The 21687-nt window shown below is 40.5% G+C and overlaps 3 protein-coding genes across 9 annotated transcripts; 2 read left to right on the top strand and 1 right to left on the bottom strand.

The window, feature by feature from the left end:
* Positions 1-934: 934 nt before the first annotated feature.
* yod1 (YOD1 deubiquitinase) lies at positions 935-5765 on the top strand. Of its 2 annotated transcripts, none has more exons than XM_006782888.3 (3): positions 935-1022; positions 2425-2637; positions 4017-5765. In XM_006782888.3, the coding sequence occupies exons 2-3, from the start codon at positions 2430-2432 to the stop codon at positions 4712-4714; spliced, it is 906 nt and encodes a 301-aa protein (XP_006782951.1). In that variant the 5' UTR covers positions 935-1022; positions 2425-2429; the 3' UTR covers positions 4715-5765. The 2 variants fall into 2 exon arrangements, with proteins under 2 accessions (XP_006782951.1, XP_006782952.1); XM_006782889.3 differs by having other exon boundaries at positions 964-1022; positions 2429-2637.
* A 3010-nt stretch (positions 5766-8775) lies between these two features.
* Positions 8776-13484, top strand: zgc:158258 (specifically androgen-regulated gene protein). Its single transcript, XM_006782890.3, has 4 exons — positions 8776-8807; positions 11023-11176; positions 11392-11587; positions 11700-13484. The coding sequence occupies exons 2-4, from the start codon at positions 11072-11074 to the stop codon at positions 12851-12853; spliced, it is 1455 nt and encodes a 484-aa protein (XP_006782953.2). The 5' UTR covers positions 8776-8807; positions 11023-11071; the 3' UTR covers positions 12854-13484.
* Positions 13485-15446: 1962 nt separating this feature from the next.
* Positions 15447-21667, bottom strand: kif17 (kinesin family member 17). 6 transcript variants are annotated; one of them, XM_035904581.2, is made up of 14 exons: positions 21150-21667; positions 20822-20968; positions 20589-20690; positions 20159-20348; positions 19395-19847; positions 19140-19234; positions 18871-19036; positions 18676-18773; positions 18455-18546; positions 17754-17982; positions 16714-16972; positions 16526-16587; positions 16324-16447; positions 15447-15955 (listed from the first exon to the last, which is right to left on the bottom strand). In XM_035904581.2, exons 1-14 carry the CDS (start codon positions 21378-21380, stop codon positions 15741-15743), a joined length of 2463 nt encoding a protein of 820 aa, XP_035760474.2. In that variant the 5' UTR covers positions 21381-21667; the 3' UTR covers positions 15447-15740. The 6 variants fall into 6 exon arrangements, with proteins under 6 accessions (XP_035760474.2, XP_087697063.1, XP_087697060.1 ...); XM_087840937.1 differs by having other exon boundaries at positions 15447-15910; XM_087840934.1 differs by having other exon boundaries at positions 16324-16444.
* Positions 21668-21687: the final 20 nt, after the last annotated feature.

Below are 21687 nucleotides of genomic sequence, written 5' to 3'. Positions count from 1 at the left end.
TTTGTTCTCATTTCTTTAGCTAAAGTTACAAAAGTTGTTAGTTTCACACGCACAAAGCAGTATTTTTGCACCAACAAGCTGAATCCCAGAACGCAATTAGCTAACAACTTGGCATATCTCAGCACTGTTTGCAATGCAATTTGAGAAAACTGGACAAGTAGAGGAGAAAAGAAGAAGTGGCAGGCTCACAAAAATATCTGGAGTAAATGAACAGTACCTGAAAGATAGGTCATTAAGAAATTGGAGGTGGGTGACCAGCAATGGTTTGACACAGGACCTGAGAGGTGTATCTGTCCCTTCACTTGATGCGTCTACTGTTTGCTGAAGCCTCATCAGAAATGGTCTCAGTGGTAGCTGTCAAGATGCCAACATGAAAAAAGGGTGAGGTATGTGAAATTGCACTAAAACCAGCATCCATAGAAGAGCTTTAGAATGTCCTTTAACGGTCTTGGAAAACTATTCCTGCAGACAACTTGAAGTAATTACATGAAATCTGCCTAAGTTCAAACTGTGTTGAAGAATAAAGGTGCTCATACCAAATATTCACTTTCAAGCTCGTTCGAATTGTACAAACCATAATATACAACACTAAAAACCTTGTGTTATATACTCTATTTCTATGTATGTTTGCACATATCGATATATGACTACACAATTTTTCCTAGCAAATGATAAAGAAATGTGGAGTGGCTCAGTACACTTGTGGATTGGGATAAAATAACTACAGCCCTTAAGACTTAATCCAAGATGATCGGCGGTTCAAAATTTAATCTGAGTCAAACTGTAAGAAGCTACACTGCGCAGTCATAGGCTGCACTGGTTTTAAAATCAAATGATTGTTGATTAAATGTCAATACAGAAAAGGAGCTTAATGACAAAATGTGTTTTCGAAATAACCGTCTTCTCTAGTGTACGCCAGGCAGACGTACGTAAACCGTGCCACTAGTGCGTGATCGCGTCATTTACACGTGCTTTGACGTGCTATACGTCCCACTGTGGCGAGCAGGGAGTGAAGTAAGACGGTAAGACAGCAAAATAATTTGTCTCGCTGTCGTATCATTTTGTACTCCTTGTCGTCGTTAGACTTGTCACCGGAAAGTAACAGATTTTCTCGATGGTTAAACTAAATTCCTGGAAAAACGGTTCAATTAAGACCAAGTTAACGAACAGATTAGCATGCTAACGTTAGCAGACAGTACACGGTACGGTTAGCTAGCAGAAATGAATTGAACTCCTTTCATACAGTCTCAGAGTAATTATCGCTCACAACCGGACTGTTTTTGATGGATAATAAGAGGCGGATTTCTTACATTTTCAAAAACTGGACTCTCTTTATGTTTTGGGTTTTTTTTTACCCTGCGTTTGTGTTGCTGTTGAGTGATGTGTTAACTGCCAGAACAAAGACACCAAAACAAAGCAATGTCGCTGTCAGGTGTTTTTACTCTGTTCATCAGCACTTCAGTTGTTATGCGTGGCCCGTTTAGTTGGCAGCATTATGATGTAACTACGAGCACAATGTAGGTTATCCAGTCCTAAAGTCTTATCTGTAGCATTGTCCAACAAATATATTACGTTTTCAACTTAATATAGCTTACAGCTGCAGTATCATTCAAAACACGTCCCTTCCTCATTAGCCATTAAATTGGCGAACTACATGAGTGCAGAATTTCGATGTTAAAATCAGTTAAAGAGCCAACATTGGCACACTTGTAGACCCATCGGGGAAATGGCCTCGAAATCACAGATTCAGATTGGGGAAAACTACTTATCCCACAGTGAGCAGTTTGGAATTTCCCACTCGTAATAAATGGCAATAAGCTTCACTACCTTTGTAGTTTGTGTCAGTCACCCTGTTAGTGAGACACTCCAACAAACGGTCCTGCTTTCTGAAGAGGACTGTTTATGTCCCCCAGTTAAATTTGTATGTTTAAAAATGGTAAATGGACTGGTTCTTATACCACTTTTCTACTCTTTGGAGCACTGAAAGCACTCTATACAACATGCCTCATTCACAGAAGCACTTATTTCTGTCCCTAAGTGGTTTCTAACTAAATTAATACTCTGATGGATGAAGCTGAGAGGAACTTGGGGGTCAGTATCTTGCCCAAGAATACTTTAGCATGCAGGCTGGACTAGCCAAGGATTCGAACCACCAACCTTGCAATTGGTGGATGACCTGCTCTACATCCTGAGCTTGCTCCCTGGTTACTCGGGCGAGAAGCAGGGTACACCCTGGACAGGATGCCAGAATTCGCAGGTTTAACACCACATGTAGCAGCCTAGCACTCTAACATGTTAGAAATGGTCTTCATCTGTAACATACATGTGGAATATATCTAACGCTCTCTACACAACCATTGCGGATTAACAAAGTTCTTACCTGGTACTTGCAGTGTCACTAATGTGATATCACGTTTTTTGCAGGCAGGATGTTGCGGCTTCGCTGTAAGACCAAAAATGGGAGCCACTTGATGCATGGCTTGACTCATCAGTCCTGCGTGCAGGAGCTGAAGCGCAAGGTGGAGGAGCTGACTGGTATCCCCTGTGATGTGCAGAAAATAATGGTTGGATACCCACCCTCCAGCCTTGATCTTCGGAACGGAGAGGCTCACCTCAAGGACTACCCTATCAAATCAGGTATGCTGGCAGGCATCCAACATGTGCAGAAAACATGGACCAAATTAAAAACTTTTAATTACATGCTCTAGTGCAGAGGTGTCAAACTCATTTTACATCACGGTCCACTTTGATCGTAAGCAGGCCAGACCAGTGAAACTGCTCCTTTCTGTCAATGTAAAGAAGTTACATATTTAAAGGTTTTTCTTGTTGAAATTTCTTTGGAAGTGCGATTTCGGGTGAATGTGGGGATCCATGCTCTGTATTTCTTTTTGCAGAATCAGTTTACCTGCTGTTTTAGCTGTTCAGTGGTTGTTGAGTTGTATGTTACTTTTCCTATGAATAGCCATAAGGGAGGTTTTTGATCAGTAGGAAAAGCTGTAAAATTTATGGAAATACAGTTAAAAGTCCAAAATGTATGCTTATGCTTGTTTGTGGTGAGCAGCAGATCAAACATATTAACAATTATAAATGGCTTCAAGTGCACATTCAGGCCTGTGAGGCTTTATATAGAGTTTATTTTATGTAATATTCCTCACTGTACTGTAAATTTAGTCTTTTTCAAGGAAGCAATTTTTCCTAAAAGCCTTATTTTTATGCATTTACTACTACTAGGGAGAAAACACACAAGCTTTAAGCCCTGGGCAAGTTTGAAACTTTTTGTCCTCCACAGTGGAAAATGACTGAAAATAAAAACGGGTATCACTTTAGGCTTCTCCGAATCGTATAAATCCTGCACTCAGCTTTGAAGTCTCCAATATCATTGAAATGTACCTGCACTGCTACACTTGCTGTCTTTGGAAGGTTTGCCCCCCTTCCTTATTTCACATAATGGTATGATCCCAGTCTGTCTTTGCATGTGATTGGCCGCATGGTGTGCCCATCAAAATAAAGTCCCACCCCTGCCTGCATGGATTCTCAGCAGGGTTGAAGATTCAACTCCCACATACCAAGGGGACTTTTAATAATTGACATATGAAATTATCTCACGGGCCGGATATAATTGTATTGTATGGAGGCTGCACATTTGGCACCCCAGGTATATACAAGAATTTATATACCTGTGAGGACAGGTTAAAATTTAAGTATGATTTTAGAATAAGCAGTCTTTATAACTTCAACTTTTAATTGCTTATAATAAAAGGAATGTTTTGTGGTGTGTTTGAATTCAGCCCACCTCTGCTGCTTTGTGATGTGATCAGAAATATTAGAAGCAGAACTTTTTGAGTTACTGAGTCTTTGATTTATTTGCATGCAATAGACATTTTAGGGACATCTGTGCAAAATAATCAGGTACCATTCAGACAGATATACATAAGGTAATGTGTTTCCTCTTCCTTTTCTAAACCAAAGTCTGACTGGGATGAAAAGTGTTGTCATTGGTGTGTCGTCCTCTACAGGAGACACACTCATCGTTGAGGAGGAAAAAAACAAGCCAAAGCCTCAGGATCGTCCCGCTGTGACGAAAGGACCTAACCTCGAAGGTTCACCTATGCTGGCACGCCGTGTGGTCCCAGCTGATAACTCCTGCCTCTTCACCAGTGTTTATTATGTGGTGGAAGGCGGCGTATACGACCCCACCTGCGCCCCTGAAATGAGAGGTCTCATTGCCCAGATAGTCTCGAGTGACCCCACAGCTTACTCTGAAGCGGTGCTGGGGAAAACCAATGAGGAGTACTGCACCTGGATAAGACGTGATGACACTTGGGGAGGAGCCATCGAGGTATCCATCATGTCTAAGTTCTACCAGTGTGAGATCTGCGTAGTGGATACTCAGACAGTGCGAGTAGACAGATTTGGGGAGGATGCTGGCTACCACAAACGCGTGTTGCTGATCTATGATGGCATCCACTACGACCCGCTGCAGAAAGAGATCCCCGGATCCGACACCCCGCCCCAGACTATCTTCTCGACTACAGACGACGTAATCCTGGCCCAGGCCCTCGAGCTGGCAGACGAGGCTCGCCGCAAGCGCCAGTTCACAGACGTTAACCGCTTTGCCTTGCGCTGCATGGTGTGTCAGACAGGCTTGGTGGGACAAAAGGAAGCTCGTGAGCATGCCAAGGAGACAGGCCACGCTAATTTTGGTGAAGTGTGAAAGTCTTGCTGTCTTTTTCCTTTCTCACAAATACAACAACCACCAACCCCCATGCCCTGCGTCTGGCAACTCTGTGGGTCTGTCTGCTTTTGTGATCCTCTACCTCACATTATCTGGCAACATCTTTGGAGATTCTGCAGGTACTGTGTTCCGCCTCTTACCTGTTCAGTATTACTTTTTAACTACTGTCAGTTCTTACAGTCAGAAATGCTACTGCAGTGCTCCAGTGTTAGAAACCATAATATTCAGATCTCTTTAAACTGGGTCAGGATGCAAAAATTCTTAGTTGTTGTTTCGATCTGTTAAGATTACTCATGGACAAGTTCATAAACCAAACAGTTTAGGATGTGTTATCGATGCAGCAAATTGGCAGAACTTACCCTTGACGAAACAAAGATGTGCGAACAAAGAATTTTAAAACGGTCACTAAGAATTATTTGCACAGTTATGTGATCACATTCACTTTTGTCTTAAACACAGCACAGCAAGCTTGACTGTTATTTATCATGTTGGTTATGTAGCATGTTTTTCTTATTACTTTGGGGGCAGATGTAAGTAATTCTTCCACTAATTTCCTTAAATTTAAACATCTGAACTGTTCAATATAGACGGCCTGAGTTAATGCTAAGCAGGATTCTTCTAAAGGATTACTTGATGAAAAATCAATCAGACACACCTAACCTCCTCAGTATCCATTGTTTTTGTTTGTTTGTTTGTTTGGTTTGTACAATAACTTTAGCATAATTATGGATCATTCATATTGTCAATATTTTCTGAGTTGCATGCTCTGAATCTGCACTGGGGCGACTCAAAATTTGGCCATTTGTTTAATCCAGAAGGATATGACGACTAAAAGAAGATCCAGGTATCAAAATGTAGGTAAAAACATTTGAGCTTTCATAGGCCACAGCTTGTTCTGATTGCGTAACAAACAGATAACTCATTGCAGACACCAATGCATCTCTCTGTTACTCCATCATAGACATTAAATGCAATGATTTGTCCCTTGATTATTAAGCTCAAAGTTACACTGTTTTGTTTGTTTTTTTTTTTTTGGGGGGGGGGGGGGGGGGGGGGGGGGGGGATTTGAGCTGTGGTCGACAAGATCAATGGTGGTATGAATTTTGAATACAGTATCATACTGCAAGTGCAAAGCAAAATTGGCCTTAATTTTGTTGGGGGGGGGGTTGCAACATTGATTGTGAGTGGGCTTGACTAAATAAGGCAAAAAAAAGTTATGGTGCTGTAAACAAAACGCGTTACAAAATCTGTAGCTCATTTTTCTATATTTGTGCCGCAGGTTTTGATAAGTGTTTTTATTGTCTTTGTTTTTTTTGTAGTGCACAAGTTTGAAATGCTGTAAGAACTGTTTTTTGTTGTTTAAATTAGACTGCATACTTTGAAAAACCATTCAAGCATTATATTTGTAACAAATCAAGGTAAGGCATACAGTATTTTAAGATCTTTTTTCTTTGTAAAGGCTGCTCATAATGTCCTTTGCTAATCAACATCAAATATTTCCATCTTACATTTATAGCTCTGGGTGGATGTATTACAAGTAAAGGTACATTTAGTTTACTGTGTTTTGTATGTTTTATAAAAACTGCCACTCCTGTTTCACTGTATGAATTATTTTCTTCCCCCACAACAGGAGTCTGTTCTCACATTTTAAGCTAATCATCCATTATCTCTTTGCTAATTTCTTTGACATACACTGGCTATAAGGATGAAGAAAGCACTTGTATTTAACTTAAAGTCAAAGATTTGAGTTCTCATTGTGGCAAAACATGGTGTTTGACAGGTCTTTGATTGCAGAATTGTTGCCAACAGCTTCACAGTGGAGCCTTGACTGGACTTTGACTTTGGTTCAGATTTGGATGGTGACGGTAATCAATTAAAGAAAGCAAAAGAAACAAAACAACTTTTTTGTATGATTTTTTTCCCCCCTTATCCCACCTCATCATCTACCTTAGGTATTTTAAACGCTGGTAAAACCTGAATAATCAACTTGATAAAACCATGAAATGGCTTTGTTGCATTTTGTATTTGCCATGTTCTCATGATTAACAATAACAGTGAATGTTGCACACAAAGCACTACAGAATAAACTGGATTTACTTGATTGTTTTGTTTTTTTTCAGTGTTGTCAATTAAAAAATATAGCAAATAGGATGTGTAAAAGTTGTTTTGTGTCAACTATACTGGGTTTACTCATGGCTAAATGAGTTAAAATTCTGCAGTGCTTGAAGAACAACAAGGTAAAACAAACTAACAAAGAGTTAAATAGTTTACAGTTTCCCTTGTGAGAAAAGTCAAGCTGAGATGATACTTTGTTGCTGCCATGCTTTAATGGGTTTTAAATAAATCTTTATGCTATTTTCCTTTAAATGGTTTGATGCAGGGGGACAAAGAAGCAGTGTGAAATTTAAAGGTTAGAATCTTTTTGTACATAAATACAAATGGGAAGTAACATAGATAATGCAAATTAATAATTATTGTGATATTACTGTGACAACTCCATTATCTTATAACTTTATCTAGTGCATTGCTACTAAAAATAAATCCCAACTGGCAAATTTACCCTAGTCCCGTGCCATCATTGTCGGATTACACTACCTGCATGTTATTTTAAGGAACATCTACCCTTTCATAATAGGATTTAGGATTAATTTACTTACTGTTTGACCAACAGTAGCAGCTACCACTGCTGCAAAACACAAAGCTCACACACAGCCTAGGAATTAGTTTTTGTGTTTTTCTTTTAAATAATGTGATATTTTAATGTTTCATAAAACACCACTACAAACCTCCTTTAACTCTACAAATATTTCATATACAACACCCTTTTACAGCTTTACAGTTTCTTATTTTGGTTTATGTGAGTTTCAAGACTTGCATAAAGGATGCAATTCATGCCCGTTTCAGGAATCAGAAATGTACTGGTTCAGTGTAGCACTTTTTTCCCCCCTGAAACAACAGCTACCAAAAAAAGAAGGGAAAAAAATCACTCCACTTCCGGAAGTTAGCACCAGCTGAAATCCTAATTTCAGCTTGCAGTGAGATTTTGGCTGTGTCCCACATCTGAGCTTTGTTAGCAAATAAGGTAACTAATGTGCGTTAGCGCTTGCATAAATAGACTTTTTTTTTATTTGTTAAACTAATTGGCAACAGTTTTTGATTACACTTAAATTGTTCACTCCCCAGTTTCTACACGCTCAATTTGCAACTTTTTCTTAATTGGGAAGTGAACTGAATGGATTGGGCTCGGAAGTATTTGCATATTTGGTTTTGCAGATTTAACCTGGTTGTGTCTTTTCTAGGATCGAACCGTGGGTGTTAAACCAGGAAGCCCCTTTAGGATGCCTTTAAGGTGGTATAGCCTCTGTGCTAAACGCTGTGGCGACCCTTCGTAAAGCTTGAAAGTGTTGTACTGCTGCATGAACAAGTAATGATTAACTGCATCACTTAATTACTTAAAATCACGTAATACCACCCCACCGACACACAGCCACCCAGATCACTCGTGCATTATCAGTGAAATGTAACTTTCTAGCTATGCATCGTCTGTGCTGTTTGAATCAGCACTGTAGTAAACAGAACCTGTTCTCTTTTCCAATAAATACATTAATAATAATTAAGGAGAAGAACGACAATAATAATAACAATAATAATAACAATAATAAAGTTAACTGAAAAAATATGTGAAGCGCTATCTTTTTAGTCAACACTTTTTACAGGATATTTCCTAAATGCTCACCCAAAGCCTGACGCCTAAAAGATAAAAACATAAAGAATACTTTAAAACATATATACATGGAGGAATAACATTAAATGTTTGAATTACTTCCAGTAACGAGCCGTCCTGGCAGCATACGTCTGACAGACAGAGACAGCAATGGTTTACATTTGTTTGTTTTAAAAAAAAAAAAAAAAAATGAAAACGAGGACTCGCGGGGCTTAAGGAGAATGTGGCTTCTGATTGGCTAGAAGCTTAAGGGACAAAGTCCCTCTTCCAGGTGTCTCTGAGTTGCGCGCTCACCTTTACTTCAGTTGCACGCGGAGCAGGATATGAGAGACGACCGTGCACGGACAGGTACGCCTATATTTACTTAAAAACCTAAAGCTCTGTTGTAAATAGGGTAAGGAACAGTTAGCATGTTTTTCATTTATTGGATGCTATTTAAATAATTTACTGCTCGTGGCAGTTATTTTATGTTTTGTTTTGTTTGTCAAACTTAACCAGTATTTAAACACTTTTCGGTGAAGGGGTTTTATGGCGGTTTGGGGCTAATAGTGTTAGTTACAAAAGACAGGCTTGGATTCAGTAAGTAATGTGAATGAAGTGGGTTGAAGCCTGGGTACAGTGGAGAAAATGATAATAAACCCTATTACACAACATCCTACACAGAATTCATCGAAGGTAATAAAAACTTAGCCAGATGCTCTTTTACAGCCACAATGAAAACAACAGTAACGCTGTCATTGCACCACATTTTCCAAAGAATCTGACACAGCAGTTTATTGCTTTGACTTGTGCATCATAGTCTTGTGATAGCTAAACTCGCCCAGTTTTTGTTTTTGCCTACTGTGTTGATAGGATAGGTGTAACTCACTTAAAGAGATAACACATTGTTAAATGTTCTTCGGGTTCATATCACATCATACAGTCTGATTTGTTTTGTTTTTTTCAGAGTAAGGGTTATAGCAGAGTGACTGGGACCTAATAAGCAGATAAAAACGACAAATGTGAAAAGGTTTTTCAAGCCGGTCAAAAATCACAATAAACGTTAACACTGAGCTTACATTGTTCAGATTCATATCCTGACCTGGGACTTTGCCTACTGATCTGGCCATAGGGATTTTTACAATTTTAAAGGGATGGCATGGCATGGCAAAGCACGAACAGTGGACAGGAGCGCTTTTGTGCCTCCACTGCCCTATTTGGCAGACCTTGCGTCTCAGGTGTTGACACTTATCCAAAAGTGAATTTCTTTTCACCAGGTCCAGACAGGACTTCCTTTATTCTCAAATTGCAGCTACGCTACAATACCCATATAAACGAAACGTTGAACAAAATTTCCAAATACAAAGCTGAAACTGCTTTTTTAAAACAGGTGTCATATAGCCTTCAGGAGACTGATTGCTTCTGCCTTCCACTCCCTCTGAAATTGATCCGGTAAAGAGAGATTAGGAGCGGCATGCATGTTGTAATCCAAGTCACATGTAGTAAGAGGACTAGTTAGATATCTGCTAGAAGCTCACCGAGCTATGATAACCTGCATTTGTCAATTTCCGTGCTTACAATAAAGCTGTGCCCTTGCTGTTCTTTAGCTGCATGATCAGGTATGAAGTCCACAGTTATGCAGGTCATAATTGGATATTATAAAGTTTATATACATTTTCTGTGCGCAATGTTATGTATCAGTTTTGACTCAAATACCTAACATCACACAACTCAACCATAGTGTACACACAGGATTACAGTTATACTGTTATAAGACCAATATCATTCAAATAACCACAGACTAATTTTCATCTCAGACTGATGAAGCTGTACGCTTCGCTTATTTTTATACTTGACTGTTTTAAAAGGTAGTTAGCAATGATCTGGATATGAACACAGTCCTTTGGTGCTGATTGCCATTTATAGATAAAACTGTCTTTCATATCTGGAAGATGTGCTGCTTAGTTGATGTCACGCTGCACAGATGTTTAATTATTTTTTATCAACATACCAGAGAATAAATTCCTTTACAGTTAGCAGACCATGTGAGCACATAGAAATTACATGAAACATGGTCAGACCCAATGTTCAATGCTGTGCTATTTGCGTATAAAATGGCTTGACTTCTATATATTTCCTGATTTTATTTGTTTTGCAGGAAAAAAAGTTTTAGCTGTACCTATGATTGTCATTAGCATTGATGTATCATTATCACAGCGTCGAATATGACCTATTTTGCTTTCTATTTAACAATTTGGTTGATTTTTTATGAATTATAAAACAAAAGATATCGAAAAACATCCTTACTCATTTGTCAAATGATACCTTTATACGCTGTTAAGAAATTCCTACAAAAGGTTAAAACTAGGTAACACAAATGCATCTATGGGGTAAAACCTTGTAAGGGAGATACTTATGAAGGACAGTGTTTTCTATGGTGCTGTTGAAAATGGTCTACAGGGCCATAAAGAATTAATAGCAGGGGGAAAATGTGGAGAATAATTAATATATCCCTTTTTTTTAAAAAAGAAATCTTTTACTTTGCTAAGAACAGTTTCAATAGTAATTTTACTCTGTATTTCAGATTGAAACAACAGGGTGTGTCACTAACTGTGGATAAGTAGGGCACTAAGATGCCCATAAGTGATACCTGGCCAGGTGACACCGGAATGGAGACAATGAATGGCATGGAGAGTGCTGGCAGCTGTGACAGTGTGGTCAGTGTTAATTCTGGCTTCGTAAGTAACCAAGTTTACCCTCTTCAATCTAAGAATATGTACACTAGTAATAGCACAAAACATATACGAAACAACTTGAAGTAGTGAGGCAAAACAATACTTGTAACAGAGCTGTAACATAAAAGCTAAAAGTCTATTTCTTTTCTTAGAGAGGATTTCTATCTCTCATTGTGGATTTCTTTTCTAAATGAAAGCCCTGTTTTAATGCGTTTCAGAGTGATGATAGTCTGGAGCACTTGTCTGCTGAGGAGAGGGCCTGTCTCATGTTTTTGGAGGAGACTATTGAGTCTTTGGATACTGAGGAGGACAGCGGAGTCTCCAATGACGAGCCTGAACAACTGCCCAGCTACAGCAACCTTGCTACTGAAGTGGCTAATCTGTCAGCTTCCATGAGCAAAAGCAACCTTGATGGTGAGTTAATCTCTGGGAACAGATGCAGAATTAGTGACACGTTATTTAGTGAAATGCTCTAGGTAGGTGTACAGAATTTCTAGTGATAAATGTGTACTTGTTTGACTTCCAGATTCACAGACATCAACCAATCACCAGAAACCAATCAACAAAAATTTTGATGCCAGGCCCATGCACAGCTACCTGGTTCCCACCCCTCTTCTTGTTGCAAGCAGTACTTCCTGTTCTGTACTCGGTACTAAACCAGGCACTCCTGCAGTCAAAACTGCCTCCTCTAAGCCTCAGTTTACATCTAAAAACAACAAACCAGGATACAAAGACAACCAGAAAGCAGTTGTTCGCCCAACATCTTCAGAGGCTAATGTTATACCTCCTTCCACAAAACCCTCAGTGAGGACAGCTGAGGGTCCTTTACCCAGAGGACCTCTCTCCTACGACGCACTTGTACATTTGCGGAGGAGTGCCTCCACAAAGAAGACCCCTTTATGCCCAACAGTTGATCATACTATAGACTCAGAAAAACACCATTCTGCCCCGGTGGAAGGCCCAACACTTGGAAATCTCCAAAGATCAGACAAATCCCAGTCAGAAGTTTCCAAGTGTAAGAAAGGTCCTCCAGTTGTTCCCCCAAAACCCAAAAAGTTTCCTACCAACATATCTGCAAAAACTCAAAATGAAGAATCTATAATATCAGATTCTTCATACAGTGTCAAGAATGCAGCTGATCCCCAGGTGGTGAGAGTGGAAGCTTTGCAGAAGCTGGGCCTCCTGAAAGGCCAAGAGGCAGAAAATGATAGAGTAACCCCACTGCCTACACCCAAACCTAACTCCTCCTTGGGTGTAACAGCTGACAAGTTTACAAGAGATCCAGCTAATAGTAATCCATCAAGGAGCCAATCATTTTGTAATGCTCAAGTGCCAAAAGAGTCCAATAACAGGCCTCTGCAGACCAGTGCCAATTTGCGTCAGTACACCAAACATGACCAGCAGCCTGGGTCTGCATCACATCCTGCTCAATCCAAGGGGAAGAGGACAGCTAATCTGGAGCAGTCTGCCACCCTGGACAACCATAGAAGTAGTGGAAACACCTCTGAACCGCAAAGCATCAAATCAGCCAAACCAGTGACAACCACCAGGAGCACCACAACAGCTCCCCCAGTACCTCAGAAAACCTCAAACTCAGTAGGCTACACCGTGATGGTGGTGCCTGGGATGGGAGGTGATCGAAAAGAGGCTCTCAAAAAGCTTGGACTGCTAAAAGACTGAAAGAGCAGATGCCTGCTGGCATAAATGCAATGCTCAGAAAGAAGCACAAGCACACGATCAGCTTAAAGAGAGTTAAAGCGTTAAGTGGAAATCTGGCACACGGCACTTTGTCAAATAAAAGCAGGAGAGGAAGCTTTTAAAGGGCCATACAATTATGTTCTACACTTAAAATATACAACACATAGTCATCTAAAGACATTTTTTATTAAAAATACAATTAAAAATGCACTCAAAAGTAACAGAAACTGCACCTTAAATATTCTAAATCCAGAGCGTCAGTGTATAAAAATAGTATCTTAATGTATTGCAAACCTAACAAAATTCTGTTATATAAAATTTAAACCCTATTGGCTATTGGCACAGGTACTAAATCAAAGACACGGATAAGGGTGTGCCAGAACTGATATCTTACTCATTGTTTTATAAATCACAAATGTGCCTGCATGTTGATTTTTCTTAGAGCAAATCCTCAAAGCACCAGATCAGTTCATGCAGTCTTTTAATATTCTGACTTTTTTTCTTCAAGTTTTGGGGGATAATTTTCAATACTTATGTCCAACACAAGAACTCATGCACCAGTCGTTCTTCAGTTTCTTTCTACTACTTTTTTTTTTTTTTACTGTGTACAGTAGATTAAAGAGTGTTACACAGCCTTCATTGTGTAACACTGAAAATATGAAACGAAAAACAACCATTTAATTATTTGTGTCTATTCCACCATTGATATAAATGTCACTGAAAATAAAGTTTTTATCTAATATACTGTATTTTAAGCCATCTTTTTTTTCCTTATTGGAAGTTGGGCGGTGTTAGCAGCACTCCAGACTACATTGCAGATCGAGGTCACAGAGTGCTAGGGCAGGTTGCGTGCAAACATCACCAATGAGCTTCAAACCTCCATGAGTTTCCTTGGCCAAGTACCTCCTGTATGTGTGTTTTACACTCACATTATGAATCTTCTCAGCGCTACGTTCCTTTGCTCACGGCAAGCTATTTGGTACTGATGGAGATCACCAGCACTGGTCGTCATAGATACGCACTACCATTATGCATATATATATATAGTGGCCCTGTACTTTTGTCCATATAGTGTATATAATTTCTCCAGTGAGCTCTGCATCTTCCACGGGGTTTCTTCCCAGTTGGATATGTCCAGAAACCCTCCAATACAAGGGGTCCAGGAGGCATCTTAATGTCTGAATGATCTCAACTGGCTCACCTCACTCCCTCAACCTGTATCTAAGGCTGAGCGTAACTAACCTTCATGGGAAAAGTCATTTTGGCCACTTGCATTCATTTCCTAATTCTTTCTCCTCTTTAAATAATAAAATCTTAATATTTGCAGATAAACATTCCAGATTACACCAGTCCATTTGGCTCTGTTCAAAAAGCAAAAACAACCAACACTATACATGAGGTTGGTTTGGAGTGTTAACCCTACTGTTACTTTTCATTCACATCAGTGATGCCAGAGTCTTGCTCAAGGACATTTCAGCACATGGGAATCCAAGCTGTGGTTGTCTATATTCAGCCTGAATGTCTTGATTAATAAGCGAACCCACAGACCCCCGAGGCAAAGCTTTATGACTGTATCCCTGCAGTCTTTACCTCTCTCCTGTTACAGAAAGGCTATCAGCCATACTGCTCATCTTACACACCACTCAGATGATGGAAAAGCCTGCTCAGCCGTTCGTCCATAATCCTATTATCTCTAGCTCCACCTCTGTGCAAACTTAGTAGCCCAGCACTTCCCTGTCTCTATTTTCTTGTAACACTCACATGTCACACTTCTAATTTCTCCTGATGGATTATTTGAATGGCATGATATCTGTTATGCAACGGTCCTGAAGAGCCCAGATTAGCTCGTGGTTAATTATTGCAGAAGGATATTAGAGTTGTGTTATCGCTCAGTAAAGCAGCAGGCCTGCCAAAAGGTATCGGTGTCTATGTCTATTGTGTCGCCACAATAAATGATGTCAGACTCTGAAACGGACACAGTTGTCTGCTAGTCGAGCAACATTAAGCAGCAGACAAAGAAATCAGGCCAGTGTCAAAATGAGAAATAAGATAGTCACAGCTGCAGGAAGGATCGAGTTAAACAGCATTTTTTTCTGCATGTCCAGCAATCTTAAGAGGACTGACATCATAATAAACCTTTCAATATTTAATTCTTAAGATTAAAAACTGCGACAACAACTTTCTGTCTCACATATGTTATTTGCATTTAGCTAAAGAATCTACTAATTAACATCACACCAAAACCCACACTGGTGTCCAGAGATGATGTGTAATATGAGATAACCATATCCTAGGATACTGCTGCCTTGACAACAGCTTTCCTGACCCATTTGTGACAGCAGAGTACTACAGTTTGACATGCAGGCTGATATTATTTTATATATTATTATTTACTACTGTTTATAATACACTGGAGTCAAGTTTTAATGGCTTTTCTGTAAAGTAATTGAAATTAAACACATGAGACATCAGTTAATTTGATGTCATCTGTTCTTGACAAGTATTTTAAATGCTGGGTAAAAAAAAAGGAAATCAGCAACATTACAATGCAAATATTTTAATATTAAAGAACCAAACTCAAACAAACATTAAACTATGTCTTGTGCAAAAAAGAAAAGAAAAATCGAGGAAGCATCATACAGTAGGTAGCAATGAGTTAAAAATTAACATTAATAATATAATTAAAAACTCATGACGCAAATGGACTTGTAACATCGGCAATAAATGATTCCTGTGTAAATCCAGATAGCAGCCGTCATAAAAACACACACTGATTCACAGTCAGATATACATATACAACACTTATTTTTTTGATGAGTCATCAAAAGTGTCATTGTAGAAAACTGCAAATATGTGGGTCACAGTCCGTTTAAGTCGCCTCATTATGGATGTGAGATTTGCTTTTTTTGCGCTTCACTTTACCGTTAGACACTGGGACATCCAGCGACTCCAGACGGAAGGGGCGAGGCAGGATGGCGTCTGAGCTCGCAGACAGATTCATGTTAGAGCCACTCACGGAGAGGTGGCCTGCCACGTTAACTAGCGGAGGAGAGGGGACGGCAGCAGGAGAAAAGACAGACAAAACTAAACAAAAGTAAGAAAGAGAAAAAGAAGAAAAATCAAACTAATCTAAAATTAAATGGTCTCAATAAGTAAAAATATAAAATATACAAAAAAGGTAAAAAAGAAGCTAAAACGTAAAATGCTCAGAGAGATAACCTAATAAAAAGGCTTCCCAAATGCAATACAAAGGTTTACTGTAACAGTATGAAGTGTAGTACATGATTATTTTTTGTTCCTGCCAGTCAGGATCTAATGAAAAGCAGAAACACGAAATCACGGCGTACAAATTTGTTGCTAAATAAAAATGAAATAACATTCAACAGTAGAGCTAATTCACTAATTTAACTGGTAATATGTACTAATTAGAAGCCCGCAGTTTCTTTTCTCACCGTGGGCTTTTGCGGTGTCACTTCCGAGGAGCTGGCTCGCCCTCTTTGACTTGAAGTAGCTGCTGGCAATATTCTCACTGTCACTTCTGTCCAGCATTTGCTTGTACCTGTCCTCCTCCACCTGCTAAAACAGAAATGACCTCTAATCCTGCTAGAATGTGTGTATGTCAAGTAAAAGCCTATGCATGAAATGCAAACACACCATAAATGCCTCTCCAGCATCAGAACCTGAGCCTCTGCGAGCTGAAGCTTTTGGAGTCACTGCTAAGAAAAAGAATGTGATTAATAAACATTTAAGGAAAGTAATTTGCAAAACAAACAAGATTTACTGTCTTGTCAAAAAAAAAAAAAGCTTTCACTTTTTTTTTTTTTTTACATATTATACCCCACCTAAAGGCAGTGTTGTTTTCTGCACCATCACATCTGGCAGTCTCCAGGTGGCGCTGTCCTCGTCCCAGACAGCATCCTTCTTCAAGCGGTCCAGGTTGCTGTAGTTGCAGTCACGGCGCACCAGAGGCACCATACGCTCCAGCAGGCTGTGCAGGAGCTGCCCTTCCTTCTCCAGCCTGCGTATAGTCACCAGGTAGTCATTCCTCTCCACCTCAAACTCTGCCTGCAGGTCACGGATCTCCAGTTTGGCTGCTTTCAGCTGTTGCAACAGTGACGAAGCATGTTATTCATGAGAAAACTAGCTAAAACCCACTTCTTAAAAACGTGTCATATGTAGGGTTTGACATTCAAAGAGAGAACCGTTTTAACACATCAAATTAGTAAATCCCTGAAGAGATAACCTAATTTTTCAGGTTAAAAAAGTTAATAAATTACCCAATTTAAATTTAGTCAAAGTCACCTTCTAATACATCTCCAGACCGCTGCTGTTATTTTGGTATCACTATTTTGGAAGACCATTGTACTTGTGCCTCTACAATGAGTGTTGGATCTTGCCCAGTGTTTCAAAACAGGGAGTATAATACTTTAACTTGATTTTGGAGAATTGTACAAAGTCGTAGGAAAGATGGTGAGCAAAGACTGGGTTTTTGTGGCCGAAAAACTGTTGCCTTTTCAATGTGTGGTGATGTTGTTGTTAAGGCTCTTTCCACTGGATGTTCTCCCACAGATGCCCCAGGATGTTAACGCACAAGTCTGCATTTATAGTCTGAAAGTGTGGTATGAATTCACAATGTACAATCCCACTCTGGTGAAATTGCACTGTTGTCAAAATTTGACTTTTAAGGAGTAAAATTTGTCAAGAGCAGGGGTGCATGAAAAGGAGATCTTAGGGAGGAGAAATAGATTTCTGTGGGTGGATAACCCAAACTTTCTGATCGCTCTTTGAAATGTACAGAAAACCCTTAACACATATGCTTTCTCCCAACAGAAAGATTGCATTTTGCATCTGCTGTAAGCTCCTCCGAACTGCTTCCACTCACCTTGCCCTGAACTTTGACTAGCATTTGGTTTTTGGCATGGACTTCTTCCTGGATAGAGTTGTAGACATTCAGCAGCACATTTTCGCTCTCCTCGCTGTTCTCTGACAGAGCATGGACAAGCTGAGCTTTTCTCTGGTCAGCAAGTTTTTTTCTCTGCCGCTGTCTTTGTTGCAGCTCTTTGTTCCTGGCCTGCTCCCCTCCTACCACCTCCTGTTCCAGCTGCTGCAGTCTGAGGAAAGATTGAACACCAAGGACACCGCATAGATGCGTGCTTAGTATAATTCTTGCTATATTATTATAGTGTAACCCTCAACCCTCAACATGTTAAACATAACTGTTCTGCTAATTACCGGGTTATGGTAATAACACAGAAGAATGCAACGATGTAAAAGAATGCAAGGGTAAGCACATACAGAAAAATATACAGCTGGAATCTGATTATCCACTCCATTTGTAGCCAAAAGTATAAGTATGACACATTCATCATGGAGTGTGATAAGATTGTAGATACCATCATAACAATATGTTCAGTATCCTGTGAACAGTGTTGAAAATGCTCACAACCCAGACCCATAAGGAGTAGAAATTAGATAAATCGGCTGATTAAGACATATCATATATAATAATAAAATCATAGCTATGAATCTGAGGAAGTGTTCATGTTAAGGAAGTTTCCATGATTAGAACAGAAGCCTACAAACCTTTCCAAGACGTGTTTCTGGTCTAGAGGCCCCGGTGCAGTTGCATCAGAAGACTCCAAGAGTCCAGCTCTATCTGGATCTTTTTCGGAAAGCTTGCTCGCCAACACGAGGGAATAAAATTCAACATTTTGCCTACATAAGATTGCTTTGTTACCTTGTTTCAGGATACGAATATGATTTGAAGAGGAGTGATCTTTATGGAAAGTGGGGCTGGACACTACCTTAGTCTGGGAGGTTTCCTCAACTGTACTGTGGCACATGGGATCAGTGCTCATGCAGAGTTCTTCCAAAGCAACCTGGGATGTACAGCTGGCGCCCACTAATGTAGAGAAGCGGCACAATAAAAGAAGGATACATGGGGAGAATCCAACAGCGGAAAAGTTTTGTTCTGTTGTTGGCACAGGATGTTCTGTTACCATTCTTGGGGACAGAGCTCCCCCTGCTGACTTGGGCCTTCTCCAGACTGGACAGCTTTGATTCATAGGAGGAACGCAGAGCAGCGATGTCCTCCTGCAGCTTCGCCTTGGATTCCTGCTCTGCATTGTATTCAGCCTGCAACTTGGCCAGCCTCTCCTCGTACTCCTGCAGAGACAGCAGAACACAGATCATAAATCACAGGGTCTTTATACAATGCATGCTTAAAGTTGAAGTGATAAATTGTTGTGTGGGATTGGTCCATGTTTGCCTCTTTAATCTTTTCCTTCCTTTCTTCAGTGGGGGTGGACTGTGGCCTTGAGGGCACAGCAGGGGATGACTCAGAAGACTGACCAGCCAGCAGAGCTGCATTTTAAATAAAAGTGGGGGTTTTTTTTATAGCACTGGTAATTAAAGAAAGACAACATGCAAGAAAATAAAATATTTCTCTGCATCTAAAAGAGGCTATGTGTAGATTTAGGAATATTAAGCTAAAAAAGCATGCTGTTTTTCTATAAAAATTTACTTGAAAGGTCAGCAGTGCTCAGCTGGCCTGTGAGGAGCGCCCGCAGCTTCTTGATTTCCTCCTGATACTCTCGGAGCAGAGCATCCTTGGGGTCCTCGTTGATGCGAGGCCTGTTCTGGATGCTCTTGGCCCGGTTTGCATATCGCAGTGTACTTAGGCTTTCCTCATAATTGTTGTCTGCGGGCGAAAGACAGGCGATCATCAGGGTGCGGGTGTTTCCTCCCAAAGAGTCCTGCAGCAGCCTGGTCAGCTTGGAGTCTCTGTAGGGGATGTATCTGGAGCGTCCATCTACCAGGGCGGAGATGACGTTTCCCAGGGCCGAGAGGGAAAGATTGATCTTTGTGGCTTCGCGGAGTCGCTCGCCGGTAGCACCAGTTTTAGACTGACGCTCACTTCCTGCCAGGTCCACAAGGTTGAGTTTTCCTGCCCGTAGATGGTCCTGGCCAGATGAATCTGAGAATTTGAGTTGACGCAGGAAACGCAAGCAACATTCAACACTGTTACAAAGCCTTATTATTTACCTTTATTAACCTGGTATGTTTTATTCAATGGTTTGAAAACTACATGCAAGCACAGGCAGAATATGCAAACTATTAACAAGGAGATTCATATACTATCAAATTTAAAGATATAGCACCACAGAACAAAAATAACTGATGGTAAAGTGCTGATGACATTAGGAGATATAAGAGGATCACATTCAAAAGTAGAATATCAGCACAGACTGAACAGATATAGTGAAGGCAAAGATATTATAAGTTCACCAGTGCTGCAGATCTCCAGGTGGATGGTGAAGATTGAGTGGGAGCGTGAGGAGTCTTTGTTCATCAGCGTGTAGCCCACTGCCCGGTTCCTCCAGCCTTTCTCTATGATTCTTTCACACTCTCCCACACTGTGCACAGTGTGCATGGAAAGGTCCCGTACATATACCCCACGCTCTGGGTGCTCTTTCAGCTAGGCATTCATCAGCCACACAAAGCACACACATACGCACAATCAGCTAGTCTGTCACCCTGTTACAACACCTTGACCTTTAGGGAATCAACTGTGCGTTTAAATCACCATGGCAACAGGTACAGTACTGTGCCGAAAACAGCACACTCACCTTGCTGTACTAACCAAAGAACAATAATTCATTTGGCTTCTTCTGATACAGTGTAGCCTGTTTAGTTTATCTAAAAAGCAGGGACTCACCTCCAATCTCTGCTTGGCATCGCTTCCCAAAAGATCTCGGATTTCTTCGTTGTAAATCTCCAAGTAGGAGGCCCTCACCAGGAATTTTGTATTTTCTGCACACTAGCTTGCACACACGAGATAAAACATATAATTATTCTATCATTGCCGAGACAAGCCGAGACAAAAACTAAGAGCATAATATTACGTATGCATGTTGCAAGCTACAAGATCACTGTGGTCAACAGACATACCTGAATGCTCTCAAAGATGTGTTCAAAGGCCCGCGGGATGACACCCTTCTGGGTTGCAGGTTCAGACACCCCTTGCATGGTGAAAGACTTTCCACTTCCAGTTTGTCCATAGGCAAAAATTGTCCCATTGTATCCCTCAGTCACACCCTGTAAAAGTGACATTTTTTATTTAATTTAATTTTGAGGTGAGCAAAGGGTATTCACAATGACGTCTGCATTCATTAGGAATTAGATATAGGCTACTGATGTTGGGCTGAAGGTGTCCAGTGACAAGCGTGCTTCTTTTATAGAGCCCAGCTCTGCAGGCTGGTAATAAAATCAAGCTTACCTCAACCAAAGGATAAGCAATCTCGTTGTACATCTGCTCAGTTGTTTGATCAATATAGTAGGTCCCATCAAAGGTGAACTGTTTAGGTGGCTCATCCACTGCACCTGGCTTTTCTATGAAGCACTGGCAGCGCTGCAGGTCCATGGACAGCACCATCTTACAGCTGAGCGCCTTCTCCCTGTCGTTCAGGGGCCTGCACCTGACCACCACCTTCACCGACTCTGACCCCATGTCTCAATAATCACTACCGAGCAGCTGGCAGGTGTAAGAGATAAAACTAATGTAAAATACAAAGCCGCTCCGGTCTCCTTCGCAAACACTCAACGTTTACTTAGACGTAAGACAGCAGGACCTCGATGGCTAACCTCACCTTAATAACAAGATGACAGCAGCAGTTGACTAACGGGCCACATCCCCAGTGAGGTTCAGTAAGAAGCGATCAGCAGAAATATCTCCAGGTACAGTGTGGACGGATCTCGTCAGGTATCGCTTCAGGTCCTGTCCCATTCTGTTCCTCTCCCCGAGGCGTTTGAGGTTG

This window comes from Neolamprologus brichardi, chromosome 5 (assembly GCF_056152115.1).
Source record: "Neolamprologus brichardi isolate AB-2024 chromosome 5, ASM5615211v1, whole genome shotgun sequence".
NCBI lineage: Eukaryota > Metazoa > Chordata > Actinopteri > Cichliformes > Cichlidae > Neolamprologus > Neolamprologus brichardi.
Note: the sequence above shows the minus strand (reverse complement) of the source record. Positions and strands in the feature narration are given on the sequence as shown.